General features: G+C 57.7%; 1 protein-coding gene across 1 annotated transcript in view; it reads left to right on the top strand.

Moving 5' to 3' along the window:
* The window catches only part of PLEKHM2 (pleckstrin homology and RUN domain containing M2), a 28561-nt gene extending 17638 nt beyond the window's left edge, over positions 1-10923 (top strand). Inside the window, exons 9-19 of the mRNA XM_073603756.1 lie at positions 428-620; positions 761-851; positions 935-999; positions 1078-1166; positions 1765-1897; positions 2068-2267; positions 2389-2454; positions 2550-2709; positions 5006-5185; positions 6641-6760; positions 7495-10923. Of these exons, the coding sequence (XP_073459857.1) occupies positions 428-620; positions 761-851; positions 935-999; positions 1078-1166; positions 1765-1897; positions 2068-2267; positions 2389-2454; positions 2550-2709; positions 5006-5185; positions 6641-6760; positions 7495-7626 (1429 nt within the window). The 3' untranslated portion in view covers positions 7627-10923. The remainder of the gene's footprint in view (positions 1-427; positions 621-760; positions 852-934; positions 1000-1077; positions 1167-1764; positions 1898-2067; positions 2268-2388; positions 2455-2549; positions 2710-5005; positions 5186-6640; positions 6761-7494) is intronic.
* Positions 10924-14622: the final 3699 nt, after the last annotated feature.

Genomic DNA, 14622 nt, shown 5'->3' with positions numbered 1-14622 from the left:
TCTCACCATCCCGTCTCCCTGCTTCTGTAATTTGCCCCTCACAGAATTGTATCACATTACAGGCAGCCTATAGCATAGAAAACGGCACCCCCCCCCCCCCCCCAATAATTATTCCTACTGCACTGGGGGTTCCACGTTGGTAAGGAATGGTGACATTTCCTTCCGGGGTTGATTGTTTTATCTCGGCACACTGGGACTGATCATCGGATCGTAGTAGGCAGACTCTCCCACCTGAACCATTTTGGAAACCACTCGGATCTACAGAACAGAAGCTTGTAAGGATCCGTAGTAATGATAACCTTTGATTCCCCCCCCCCCCCCCCCACTCCACAGCGATTCCCTGACTCTGAGAGTAAATTTGATTCCTGAGCTTCTCTGCAGCTCAGATCCGGTGATGGAATCGCTCTACGTGGAATCAGTGACCCAGAGCATGCGCAGTGGGTGGAGCAAAGGTTTTTATCTGGGAAGGGGATTGGCCGGTGGTCTGGCTCGGTATGGCGGGATCTGTAGGACACACATCGGCTCACAATCCCTCCTTCTGTCTCTTCAGGGTGGACAATAACCTCCTCCTCCTCCTGATGATTCACGTGTTCCGAGAGAACGAGGAGCAGCTGTTCAAGGTGAGGAATGGCGTCCAATCAGAGGGCTTCCCTTCCTATGCATTGTGCCATGAACTAGAGGAGAGCGTCGGCGTTGCCGCTAGCAACCAGTCGGATTCCAGCTGCTGCTCCTCACTTTGTGGTTCCCTTTGTTTCCTCAGATGTTCCGGATGAGTACGGGTCACATGGAAGGGGATCTGCAGCTGCTCTACGTCCTTCTCACTGACTGTTACATCTACTTCCTGAGGAAAGGTGAGGGACCCCCCCCCTTCTTATACTGTCTCCATGGAGATCCTTCCCGCACATGTGTGACCTGTATACCCCTCCCCCACCAGGTGCCGCCGACAAACCGTACATGGTGGAGGACGCCGTCTCCTACAACGAGCTGGATTACATCTCCGTAAGTGTCACTTTGTGCTGCCGGATGGGGAAGATCAGCCAATGGCGAGCTTTCATTTATCCTCCTCCTTCCTGGTAGGTCGGTCTTGACCAGCAGACGGTGACGATAGTCTGTACCAACAGGCGGCGCCAATTTCTGGTGGACACGGCGGACATTGCCCTGACTGAGTGAGTTGGTAGCCTGCCCTGCACTACACCTCACCGACCTCTTCCCCAGCTCTGCGCTGCACCCCACCGATCTCTTCCCCCGCCCTGCACTGCACCCCACCGACCTCTTCCCCAGCCCTGCACTACACCCCACCGACCTCTTCCCCAGCCCTGCGCTACACCCCACCGACCTCTTCCCCAGCCCTGCGCTACACCCCACCGACCTCTTCCCCAGCCCTGCGCTACACCCCACCGACCTCTTCCCCAGCCCTGCGCTACACCCACTGACCTCTTCCCCAGCCCTGCACTACACCCCACTGACCTCTTCCCCAGCCCTGCACTACACCCCACTGACCTCTTCCCCAGCCCTGCACCCCACGACCTCTTCTCCAGCTCTGCACTACACCCCACCGACCTCTTCCCAGCCCTGCACTATATCCTCTCTTCTGTATTATTGCAGTACACCCTAAGCCTTCTCTTCCCCACCCCCAGAGTAAACCCCATCACGTTATCTTTCTCGCCAGCTATTCTTCCTTACCTCCAGACTACATATCCCCACCCTCCCCTCCTCTCCTGTCATTTTTCATTCATCTGATGTCTGTTCTCTCTTTTCGCTCAGGATTTTCATTGCTGCATTGAAATCGGCCATGATCAATGGATGCCGAGAGCCACCTTACCCCGGTGTTCTTACAGATGCCACCATGGAGAGACTGGCACTTGCAAAATTTGTATCCCTGGAGTCCAAGCGAGAGGTAACGCCAGTCCTGGGGACCCCTCTGTGTGACATTTGGGGGTCTCTACGGTCACTCCTTGTTTTAATGTCTCTGTGCCCTTGTATTGTCAGTGATGTGATTTTATATGGTCAGTGTTGGTGCTCCGTTGTGTTATTAGCTGGCGGTCACGTGGTGTGCTTTCCCCCCAGGCCTCGGAGGTGGTGATGCTGTACTATGGGCTGTACTATGGTTTGGTACACTGGGAGGACCCCCTGGATGAAGCTGTCGGGTCATTCGGTTCTCACTTATCCAGAGATCAGGTTGTATCGAAGGAAGGAGTCCTGCATTACAAGGCTGGCACCTCCTACCTGGGCCGTGACCCCTGGAAGCCCTGCTATGTAGTCCTCAGGTGAGGAGGAAGGGAGGAGGTTCAGGGGACTTCAATGGGGGGGTAAACAGAAGGTCTGGTTTTCAGTAGGAGTCGAGTTCACCATCATATGATCTCTTTTATTGCTCCCCTCTCCTCCCAGTAATGGCATCTTATATCAGTACCCCGAGAGGACCGATGTGACCCCCATGCTGTCTATCAATCTGGGGTAAGGCCTTTCTGACATTCTCACTCCCTATGTTCCTGTGTAAGGTTGTTGGTCAAATGAAACAAAGGATAACGGGGTTTTTTTTTGCCCTGCAGGGGGGAACAGTGTGGTGGGTGCCGCAGGGCCAACTCTACAGATAGAGCGCACTCCTTCCAGATCATCCTGACTGAGCAGCCTTCCCTGGAACTGAGTGCAGCCAATGATGAGGACATGGCGGACTGGATGCAGCATCTGTGCCAGGCTGTCTCCAAGGGGGTAAGTCTGCACACGGGTACCCGTGTCTAGGAGGGGGTCTGTTACATGCTGCAGTGCTGAGCATCAGAGGATGTACCCGGGATGGGGTAGGATATCCAGTGATGGGATGGAGGCAGGAAGCCAAGGGGAGGATGTGTGAGTCAATAATAGCAATAGAAGGTCGGATGGAAACGGGGTGGAGGGGGACGTGTGGGCCGATGGGAGCGGGTGGAGGGGGGCGTGTGGGCCGATGGGAGCGGGTGGAGGGGGGCGTGTGGGCCGATGGGAGGGGGACGTGTGGGCCGATGGGAGCGGGTGGAGGGGGGCGTGTGGGCCGATGGGAGGGGGACGTGTGGGCCGATGGGAGCGGGTGGAGGGGGGCGTGTGGGCCGATGGGAGGGGGACGTGTGGGCCGATGGGAGCGGGTGGAGGGGGGCGTGTGGGCCGATGGGAGGGGGACGTGTGGGCCGATGGGAGCGGGTGGAGGGGGGCGTGTGGGCCGATGGGGGCATGTGGGACGATGGGAGCGGGTGGAGGGGGCGTGTGGGACGATGGGAGCGGGTGGAGGGGGGCGTGTGGGACGATGGGAGCGGGTCGAGGGGGGCGTGTGGGACGATGGGAGCGGGTGGAGGGGGGCGTGTGGGACGATGGGAGCGGGTGGAGGGGGGCGTGTGGGACGATGGGAGCGGGTGGAGGGGGGCGTGTGGGACGATGGGAGCGGGTGGAGGGGGGCGTGTGGGACGATGGGAGCGGGTGGAGGGGGGCGTGTGGGACGATGGGAGCGGGTGGAGGGGGGCGTGTGGGACGATGGGAGCGGGTGGAGGGGGGCGTGTGGACGATGGGAGCGGGTGGAGGGGGGCGTGTGGGACGATGGGAGCGGGTGGAGGGGGGCGTGTGGGACGATGGGAGGGGGACGTGTGGGCCGATGGGAGCAGGTGGAGGGGGGCGTGTGGGACGATGGGAGCGGGTGGAGGGGGCGTGTGGGACGATGGGAGCGGGTGGAGGGGGCGTGTGGGCCGATGGGAGCGGGTGGAGGGGGGCGTGTGGGCCGATGGGAGGGGGACGTGTGGGCCGATGGGAGCGGGTGGAGGGGGGCGTGTGGGCCGATGGGAGGGGGACGTGTGGGCCGATGGGAGCGGGTGGAGGGGGGCGTGTGGGCCGATGGGAGCGGGTGGAGGGGGGCGTGTGGGCCGATGGGGGCATGTGGGACGATGGGAGCGGGTGGAGGGGGCGTGTGGGACGATGGGAGCGGGTGGAGGGGGGCGTGTGGGCCGATGGGAGCGGGTGGAGGGGGGCGTGTGGGCCGATGGGAGGGGGACGTGTGGGCCGATGGGAGCGGGTGGAGGGGGGCGTGTGGGCCGATGGGAGGGGGACGTGTGGGCCGATGGGAGCGGGTGGAGGGGGGCGTGTGGGCCGATGGGAGCGGGTGGAGGGGGGCGTGTGGGCCGATGGGGGCGGGTGGAGGGGGGCGTGTGGGCCGATGGGAGCGGGTGGAGGGGGCGTGTGGGACGATGGGAGCGGGTGGAGGGGGGCGTGTGGGCCGATGGGAGCGGGTGGAGGGGGGCGTGTGGGCCGATGGGAGGGGGACGTGTGGGCCGATGGGAGCGGGTGGAGGGGGGCGTGTGGGCCGATGGGGGCATGTGGGACGATGGGAGCGGGTGGAGGGGGCGTGTGGGCCGATGGGGGCGTGTGGGACGATGGGAGCGGGTGGAGGGGGCGTGTGGGCCGATGGGGGTGTGTGGGCCGTTGGGAACAGGTGGAGGGAGCATGTGGGACGATGGGAGTGGGTGGAAGGGGCATGTGGGCCGATGGGAGCGGGTGGAGGGGTGTGCGGGCCAATGGGATATGGAGGCATAAGTCAATAGGAGGAGGGGCCAGTATGTAAGCCAATAGGATAGGAGGAGGGAGGCAGTTTGTGAGCCGGTAGGAGGAGGGGGCAGTGTGTGAGCCGGTAGGAGGAGGGGGCAGCGTGTGAGCCAATAGGAGGAGGGGGCAGCGTGTGAGCCAATAGGAGGAGGGGGGGCAGCGTGTGAGCCAATAGGAGGAGGGGGCAGCGTGTGAGCCAATAGGAGGAGGGGGCAGCGTGTGAGCCAATAGGAGGAGGGGGCAGCGTGTGAGCCAATAGGAGGAGGGGGCAGCGTGTGAGCCAATAGGAGGAGGGGGCAGCGTGTGAGCCAATAGGAGGAGGGGGCAGCGTGTGAGGCGGTAGGAGGAGGCGGCAGTAGGAACAGAATATTGGGGGACTCTCGCTGAGGTCAGGCTGGTTGTTTGGGGGGGGTTTGCACTGTGTGGTGACTCTACTATGTATTCCCGGTAGGTCATTCCTCAGGGGGGGGTCCCCTCTCCGTGCCTCCCCTGCTGTCTGGTCCTGACCCAGGACAAAATCATCACTTGTCACCAGGACTGTCAGACCAGCTTCTTCCGGGCACTGGGCATCTCTGAGCTGACAGACCTTTCCGCCCTGGGCACGGTGGATGGCAAGGAGTATTGTGTCATGGTGAGTACAGTATGGGGGGGGGGATACAGAGCAGCATGGGGCTGATAGGGGTCAGAAGAGGAGGTGCTGATGCTTGGGGGGGGGGGGGGGGGGTTGGAGGAGAAGAGGAGGGGCTGATGCGGGGGGGGGGGGTTGGAGGAGAAGAGGAGGGGCTGATTGGGGGGGGGGGTTGGAGAAGAGGAGGGGCTGATGGGGGGGGGGTCGGAGGAGAAGAGGAGGGGCTGATGGGGGGGTGGAGGAGAAGAGGAGGGGCTGATGGGGGGGTGGAGGAGAAGAGGAGGGGCTGATGGGGGGGTGGAGGAGAAGAGGAGGGGCTGATGGGGGGGTGGAGGAGAAGAGGAGGGGCTGATGGGGGGGTGGAGGAGAAGAGGAGGGGCTGATGGGGGGGGGGGTGGAGGAGAAGAGGAGGGGCTGATGGGGTGGAGTAGAAGAGGAGGGGCTGATGCTGGGGGGGTTGGGGTAGAAGAGAAGGGGCTGATGCTGGGGGGGGTTGGGGTAGAAGAGAAGGGGCTGATGCTGGGGGGGGTTGGAGGAGGGGGCTGGTGGGGGGGTGGAGTAGAAGAGGAGGGGCTGATGGGGGGAGGGGGTTGGAGTAGAAGAGGAGGGGCTGATGGGGGGGGAGGGGTTGGAGTAGAAGAGGAGGGGCTGATGGGGGGGGGAGGGGGTTGGAGTAGAAGAGGAGGGGCTGATGGGGGGGGAGGGGGTTGGAGTAGAAGAGGAGGGCTGATGGGGGGGGAGGGGGTTGGAGTAGAAGAGGAGGGGCTGATGGGGGGGAGGGGTTGGAGTAGAAGAGGAGGGGCTGATGGGGGGGGTTTGGAGTAGAAGAGGAGGGGCTGATGCTGGGGGGTTGGAGGAGAAGAGGAGGGGCTGGTGGGGGGGAGGAGTAGAAGAGGAGGGGCTGGTGGGGGGAGGAGTAGAAGAGGAGGGGCTGATGGGGGGGGGGCGGGGGGGTTGGAGGAGAAGAGGAGGGGGCTGATGGGGGGTTTGGAGTAGAAGAGGAGGGGGCTGATGGGGGGGTTGGAGTAGAAGAGGAGGGGATGATGGGGGGGGTTGAAGTAGAAGAGGAGGGGCTGATTGGGGGGGGTTAGAGTAGAAGAGGAGGGGCTGATGGGGGGGTTGGAGTAGAAGAGGAGGGGCTGATGGGAGGGCGCTTATGGGGGGGTGGAGCAGTAGAAAAGGTGGGGGGGGGGTGGAGCAGTAGAAAAGGTGGGGGGGGGGTGGAGCAGTAGAAAAGGTGGGGGGGTGGAGCAGTAGAAAAGGTGGGGGGGTGGAGCAGTAGAAAAGGTGGGGGGGGTGGAGCAGTAGAAAAGGCAGAGCGGGAGCTGATGGTGAAGGGAGGATCGGTATCCAGTGATGGGCTCATTGGAAGGAAGTGATGGCGGTTGGGTGGAAGACGCGGTAGCGGATCCTCTCCGGATGCTGATTCCCCTCACTCTGTCCCTTTTCTCCCGGCAGGAATTCACACAGGAGCGCAGTCACTTCCTCCCTCCCTGGGTGATGTATTTTAGCTGCAGACCGGAGCTGGACAGGTTCATCTCCACCGTACAGGCGGCCTGGAAGTCCATCTACCAGGTGAGAAGAAGCTGTCTGGCAGTCTTGTGGTTTTGCACACAGGAAGATCTTTCTACAACTGCCTTGTCGTGGTTGATCTGAGAGGAGAGGAACACACAGCAGCTATGCCCGCCCCTCCCCTTTTCCTGCCTATTCACAGAAGCCTTTGTATTTTGTGATTGGGCAGGAGGAGGGAAGGGGGCGGGCATAGCTGGTGCAGTGTTTCTCTTGTAGATGGAGAGTTCAGAAGGATCGGTGTCGCTCTCTCTCTCTGAGTGATCGTTGTTTTCCGGGAGATCTATAAAGCTGTCAGATATAGATAATAGAGCCGAGCACAGGAGGTTTCATGCACCTCGCTGGACTTAACTCATAGTGTGCCTTCTATCTATTACAGGTGTTTATATAGCGATGTTAAGTTACACAGAGCTTTACATATATTATACATTCACATCAGTCCCTGCCCCCAAGGAGCTGACAATCTAAGGTGCCTAAACTCACATACTAGGGCCATTTTAGACAGGAGCCAATTAACATTATAGGAGGAAACCGGAGTACCCGGAGGAAACCCGCCCAGACACAGGGGGGGCATGTAAACTCCAGGCAGGTAGTGCCATGGCTGGTATTTGAAGCCACAGTGCTGCCAGCCGGAAGTGCTAACCACTTGGCGCCTTCATTTTTTTGGGGCGGGGGGGGGGGGGGATTCAGCTTTAAAAATCTAGAACTAAAGATCTAAAAAGCGATCTTGTTGTTTTTCAGGTGATCTCCCTCACACGTCGATCCCGGAATCCTCGGTGAAGAAGTGCGAGGACGCTCTGGCCCTCATACACAGTGCCTGGCAGCGCAGTGACAGCCTGTACCGGGGCCGCTCCTCCCGGGACCCGTGGTGCTGATCGGCCAGCCGCGGTGTGTACAGACGATATCGGGACTGTATATCTATACATATAGACTGTATATATAGGCTGAGGTGTATATGTGTACATAATAACGCTGCCAACTTGCTGCTTCGACCCGCACTCATGGTGGAGGCTGTGCCAGTCCGCCATCTTCTGGACGGACCCGGGCGGGGAAATGCCCAGCAGTGCCAAGGCTCACCCGGACAAATCCGTCATCCTTCTACCCCCTTATTACCACTAACCCCGCCCAGCTGGGGCCCCTCCCCCCCGACTCTGGAGCTGGATGGCTGCTTTGGTACTGACTGGACTCTGTAAAGCCCTCCCTGGATGTAGAGCCGGGTCTAGGCCCGGGGGAGGGGGGCGGTGATACATTGTAGCTGCCGAGGAGAATGCACAGATGCTATTTTATGGTGCTAGGAAAGAGGGAATAATGCATACCGGTTCAGTGCGCTGTGGTTGGGGGGTGAATGTACACACATGGTGATTGTATAGGGGAGGGAGGTGTGTGTGTGACTGTACAGGGGGGTATGTATGTGTGGATGTATAGGGGGGGGGGGGAGGTATGTGTGATGATATATAAGGGGTGAATTGTCTCTCGAGGAGAGTTCGGGTGTTGCTGGGACTGAATGGATATAAGTATGTGGGGGATGGGGGGTGCTCTGTGATGGATCTATGGATGGGATTATATACGGTCTCAGGGTTGTTCGAGGGTTCGGATGGACACATTGATCTGCTGATCGGTTTATTACACACTAACAATCGGCTGCTTTTAGGTTCTGTTGGATTTGTAGAGATGTGGTTCCTGGTAGGCGGAGCTCACAGTGCTATTTCTCATCCAATATCAGCCGGCAATTTAATAAGCGCCTGCAGAGCTCCGCCCAGAACTTTCCTATGGTGTCCTGTTCGCTCGTATGAAGATTGGAGAGTTCAGTCGGGAGATATTGGAGGACACCAAGCAGTTCCTTGGGATGCCCGGGCGGGGATGTAGCGTGCCCTCCGGGATGCCCGGGCGGGGACGTAGCACGCCTCTTGGGATGCCCGGGCGGGGACGTAGCGCGCCTCTTGGGATGCCCGGGCGGGGATGTAGCGCGCCTCTTGGGATGCCCGGGCGGGGATGTAGCGCGCCTCTTGGGATGCCCGGGCTGGGGACGTAGCGCGCCTCTTGGGATGCCGGGCGGGGACGTAGCGCGCCTCTTGGGATGCCCGGGCGGGGACGTAGCGCGCCTCTTGGGATGCCCGGGCGGGGACGTAGCGCGCCTCTTGGGATGCCCGGGCGGGGATGTAGCGTGCCCTCCGGGATGCCCGGGCGGGGACGTAGCGCGCCTCTTGGGATGCCCGGGCGGGGATGTAGCGCGCCCTCCGGGATGCCCGGGCGGGGGACGTAGCGCGCCTCTTGGGATGCCCAGGTGGGGAAGTAGCGCGCCCTCCGGGATGCCTTGGTGGGGATGTAGCGCGCCCTCTGGGATGTCCAGGTAATGCTGTAGTGTGCCCTGATATGCCCAGGCAGGGATGTAGCTCGCCCTGGGGATGTATTGCCCTTGGTACACCCAGGTGGGTATTTAGCGCACCTTAATATGCCCAAGTAAAGCTGTAGTGTGTCCCAGGATGGGATGTTGTGCACACCGGTATGCCCAGGTAAAGCTGTAGCGGGTGGGAATGTAGCGCTCCCCGGGATGATGCCCGGGCGGGGATGTAGCGCGCCCTCCGGGACGCCCGGGCGGGGATGTAGTGCCTTCAATCTGTATTACACTTTATCCTATGGAATCTTTCTTTTGCGCCATTTTTGATGCGGCAGAGGATTGTGGGATCCGCAGACAGTCTTCCTAATAACGGCGTTAAACGTATTTTGGTTAGTGGGGCGGGGGAGGGGATAGTAGGGAATGGCGGGGATCGCAATGCCTCTCCTGTCCTGGCACAAACAGCTGCTGCTTCCTGGAATCGGCCGTCTCCACCGCGATCGTTCCTCGCCAAACCTGAAGATTATCGCCAGTTACAGAAGTTTTAAGCTAAGATGAACGCGGTTTTAGGCGCTGTGACTGGTCCGCCTCCTCCCCGGCCCCACCCCCCTCGCCGTGTGTCCAGAATATAGACGCTGAAGCTGCTCCATTGCTATTACTGAATAAAGAAACGTTTGTTGATGGTGATATTATTATTCTATAGATCTTATATAGAGATGGAAATGTTATATATATATAATTCTATTCTCAGTGTTGGCGCCCTCTGGAGGTGATATTAAAGTACAGCAGCACGGCACAGAGCCCCCTATAGCCCCACCCCACCCCACCCCACCCCCCCTCCCCCAGCCGTTTGAGGTTTGATGAGGTCACATTGGGGGGGGGGGGGGTGAGGGAGGTCGTACATTCCCCTAATAGGCCGAGCACGGCCTCCACCACATGAGAACGCCAATCACCATATTGCTGCCTGCACGACGCCCCGCCCATGAGGTTCCCTATTTATTTAACCCTTTGCACTGACTGCATGGCGAGAGAGTCGACGGCTTCTTCTTCTTTTTTTTTTTTTTCCCCCCATAGTAATGGGACGTTAATTTGCACATCTGGGGGAGGGTGCGGCTTCGCTGTGGGCGGAGTCTCTGCGGGGCGGGACTATCAGATCGCACAGGACTAACCTATATGCACTTTTTTTTTTTGCGCCTCTGTTCTGTTTAAATCTAAGGTATCGGAGCGTTAACCCCTCGTCTCCCGCGTCCTTCTGTGTCTTTTAATGTTTTTACTGAGCGGAGATCAATGGTTATTGCTGGACACGCCTTTTTAAAGGGGACCTGTCACTCAGACACAGGGAGGGGGGGGAGGGGCAGCTCACTTCCTGTAGATTGCACACGGGCGCAACGAAAAAAACGCCGCCAAATGGGAATTGTTAACATTTAACAGAAGCCCAGACAGCAGGCTGTCCCCGCCCCCGACATGTGATTCGCTGAGACTCATCACTGATTGGACATCTGCCGGGGGGTGTGGTGTGACAGGTGCTCTTTAAAAAGGGGGTCCCATCGGAATCTGGCTGTGGGGGAAGCCTCAGATGGAAGCTGCGGGGGGCCGTGTACCGGTCACATCACTCGTAAAGTGCAGCTGAATGGGCCCCGGGATTGGTGGGCAGCTTCCATCTGAGGCTTTGCACTCGGGAATTCTTTTGCTTTTGTCTCCATCAGGATTCCTGTTCTGGGATCCGCCTGTTCTGGGATCCGCCTGTTCTGGGATCCGCCTGTTCTGGGATCCGCCTGTTCTGGGATCCGCCTGTTCTCGGATTTTACATGTAAACTAATAAATGGTACCAAATCTACCCGACGTGTCTGTCTGTCTGTACCCGGGATTACTGAGACGTCTCACATTCCCCTGATAGGGGCTGAAGACCCCTCCCCCCTCTCCCCTCCCCCAAGTGATAATAAAAGTATTTGAAAAAAAAAATCTTTGTTCTTATTTTAGACTTTGTGACATCATCACCGGGTCTCTGTGCTTCTCTATGCAATGCAGGCAGATCATGGCTGGTGGGAGGGGCCGGTCTGTACTCCTCTCAAAGAGCCCTCCCGTCCTGATGCAAGCTGTGGGCGGGCTCTTGGGGAGGAGTTATGCAAATATCAAAATGCCTTGATGGGTGGGTGTCAGTCTGGAGGCGGCCCGAGGCAAGAGGTATCGGCATATAGACCGCCCTGGGTAACGCCCACATGAGGCTGAGCCTCCATGACTGAAAGAAATGCCATCCAATGGATGAAAGGGGGCGGGGTCAGCCAGGCTGGGGAGGAAAAGTGTCCCCCCCCCCCCCCCCCCCTGTACAAAAACACCGACATTTACATCGAAAATAATTGGCTGGTAAATGACAGTTCCCCGCCGCTTCTCTATGTAATCTATATGACCCCCAGAGGGTCTCCTATAGATAAGGGGGACCCCTACAAAATGTGTGGGCCCCCCCCCTAAAAGTACATACCAGACCCCCCTTATCAGGTATGTGGCCTGGTATGGGCTCAGGAGGGGCCACATGATTGTCCCCCCCCCAACACACAAATCTCATCCCATTCTATTCTCTGCTAGCCGAAGGTAAGGGTCTGGTTTGGCTTTTGGGGGGAGCCCAGGCCCCGCCCCCCAGACCCAAAGGATTTGGTAAGGAATGGTGGGGGTAACCCCCTCTGCTGCTCCTGTGGTCCCCCTTAAAATCAATACCAGACCTAAAGGTTCTGATATGGATTTTGGGGGGCATCACATTTTATTTTATTTTTTTACAATTTCCTCCCCTTTGTTGTTGTACATTGACCTGTCACCCCCTTTGTTTACATTAAGTTGCCCCCCCTTGTTTACATTCACCTGTCACCCCCCCCCTTTCTGTTTACACCCGCCTGTCACCCCCGCCCCTGTTTATACTCACCTGTCACACCTTTGTTTACATTCATCTGTCATCCCCCCAGCCCCTGTTTACATTCTCCTGTCGCACCTTTTGTTTACATTCTCCTGTCACCCCCCCATTCTGTTTACACCCACCTGTCACCCCCTGCCCTTGTTTACGTTCTCCTGTCACCCCCCCCCCCTTTCTGTTTACACCCACCTGTCATCCCCCTCCCTTGTTTACATTCACCTGTTGTCCCCCTTTTGTTTACATTCTTCTATCACCCCCCCCCCCCCTTTGTTTACATTCACCTGTCAGCTGGGAATGGGCGGGGCCCGGATGTCGCTGGTTGTCGGGATGGTGGCAGCCGTCACATCGATCGATGACGGGATTATCACTTCCTGCTGCACCCGGAGATCACCGGACCTCCGCAATACACCCCAAACTGTGTCCCATGGGGAAGAATTCCCTTCACTTCCTGTCCCACAGACACAACAGGAAGTGAGAGCAAAGTGAGGTGTCCCCATTGGAAGATTTCCCCTCTAGTTCTGTTCTGGTGACAACACAAAATTTGGGATTTATTTTCACTCCCAGTGAACAGAGAGGAGGAATCTCCCTAATGGGGACACAGACAGCAATAAAGACCCGACAGGGGGTCTCATCCCACCCCACTCCCTCCAACACAAAATAAAGAAAAAGATGGAGATTTTTATCTTTTTTGTGGCCTGTGCCCCCGTTAGGAAGATCCACCCTCTCTGTGTGTCCTGGGGGAGGGGTCACTGGGATAGGAAGTCCAAAATGTTTGTGTTGTCACCAGAACAGGAAGTGTTGGGATATCTTCCAATGGGGACACGAGGTCAGGTGACAATAAAAAGGTCATCGCTGTCACTTCCTGTTGTGTCTTCAGGACAGACTCCTCCCCCTGGACTGAAACGGCTTCCTGTGTTATCTCCGCACACTGTGAGCTGCTCATCATCTGCATTACAAGCTGCAGCAAGTCAGATAGAAGCCCCGCCCTCATTTTCTGTCTGGAGGACGTCCAGCATCATCAAGCACTTTCCTCCCCAGCCTGTCTGTCTCTGGCCCCGCCCCCTTTCAGTCATTGGATTTCAGTTCTTTCAATCATGTAGGCTCAGCGTCACATGTGGGCGTCATGTATGCAAATACACCCACGCCTCCAGACACACCCACCAATCAAGGCATTTTGATATTTGCATAACTCCTCCCACTGTTTGTATTTGCTTGCGTGTCCCTGGCCCCACCCCTTTTCATTCATTGGATTTCGGTTCTTCCAATCACGGAGGCTCCGCACCACACAAGGGCGTTACCTATGCAAATAAAGCCTGCCTAAGAAACGCCCCCTCCACCAGACTGGCACCCGCCCCATCAAGGCAGTTTAGATATTTGTATAACTCCTCCCACAGCCTGCCTAAGAAACGCCCACTCCTCCAGACTGACACCCGCCCCATCAAGGCAGTTTAGATATTTGTATAACTCCTCCCACAGCCTGCCTAAGAAACGCCCACTCCTCCAGACTGACACCCGCCCCATCAAGGCAGTTTAGATATTTGCATAACTCCTCCCACTGCTTGCATCAGGATTGGGGGCTCTGGAGAGGAGTACTGAGGTCGGGGGCTGGGATGTTCTCAGGAAGTTATGTACCGCCCCCTTTGCTGACCCCTCATCCCAGCCATATGATCTGCCTGCATTGCATAGAGAAGCACAGAGACCCGGTGATGACATCACAGTGTATAAAATAAGGTATGTAATGAAAGAGGGGGAGGGGGTTCAACAGATTAAACTTCAGCTTCATATACGTTTTCATTATGAGGCCAGAAATAGTTCCGTAGACAGGCTGCAGTTTTTCCAAGAAGGGCCAATGGCAGTAAAGGGGCGTCGCCACTTTTTCTGCAAGCCAAACCTGAACACTTTATTGGTGCACAGATATTGTTTTTTTTCCCTTTAGTATACAATGTAGCAGAAATCTCCATATTCTGGAACTACACGTCCCATGAGGCAAAGCAAGACTCCGACATTCACAGACATGACCGGGCATGATGGGAATTGTAGTTCCTGAACAACTGGAGGGCCGTAGTTTGGAGACCCCTGATCTATAGAATTGTAACAGAGCCGGGACACCATTGGGGGGCTCCGAAGAGAAAAGTAATGCGGAGCGCTTGGTGCCCCCTCCCCCCCCCCCCCCCACCTTCCCATCAGGCCCTGTTCTGAGCCACATTCCAGTCTGAACTATGTAGGACAGTCCGGGTTTTGAATCGTGTGTCCGGGTTTCAGTCCGCCTAAAACCCGGACAGTCCGGGTGAATCCTGAACGAGTGGCAACCCGACAGTAAAGTGATCCTCGCCGAATCCTGAACGACAAGACTGGCTGAACGGAGGAAAAGGCGCAGATTATATACACCCAACGCATCATTTATATCCGGGGCGACCCCCACAGCGATCGATCTCCCGGGGGGGGGGGGGGGCAGCCAATCAGAGAATGTATGACGGGGGGGGCTGTAATCTTATAATAACTCCGCCTCCTTGCTCTGCTCAGCATCAATGATAATAATAAATACCCCTCCCCCCCCCATTCTATATATTGTACTTGTATGAAGGGGGCCAATCCAACACTCCCTGCCATTCCCTGAGTGTCCACAAGGGGGCA

This window comes from Aquarana catesbeiana, linkage group LG10 (assembly GCF_042186555.1).
Source record: "Aquarana catesbeiana isolate 2022-GZ linkage group LG10, ASM4218655v1, whole genome shotgun sequence".
Lineage (NCBI taxonomy): Eukaryota > Metazoa > Chordata > Amphibia > Anura > Ranidae > Aquarana > Aquarana catesbeiana.
The sequence above is the reverse complement of the archived record's forward strand: the minus strand, read 5'-3'. Positions and strand labels throughout refer to the sequence as shown.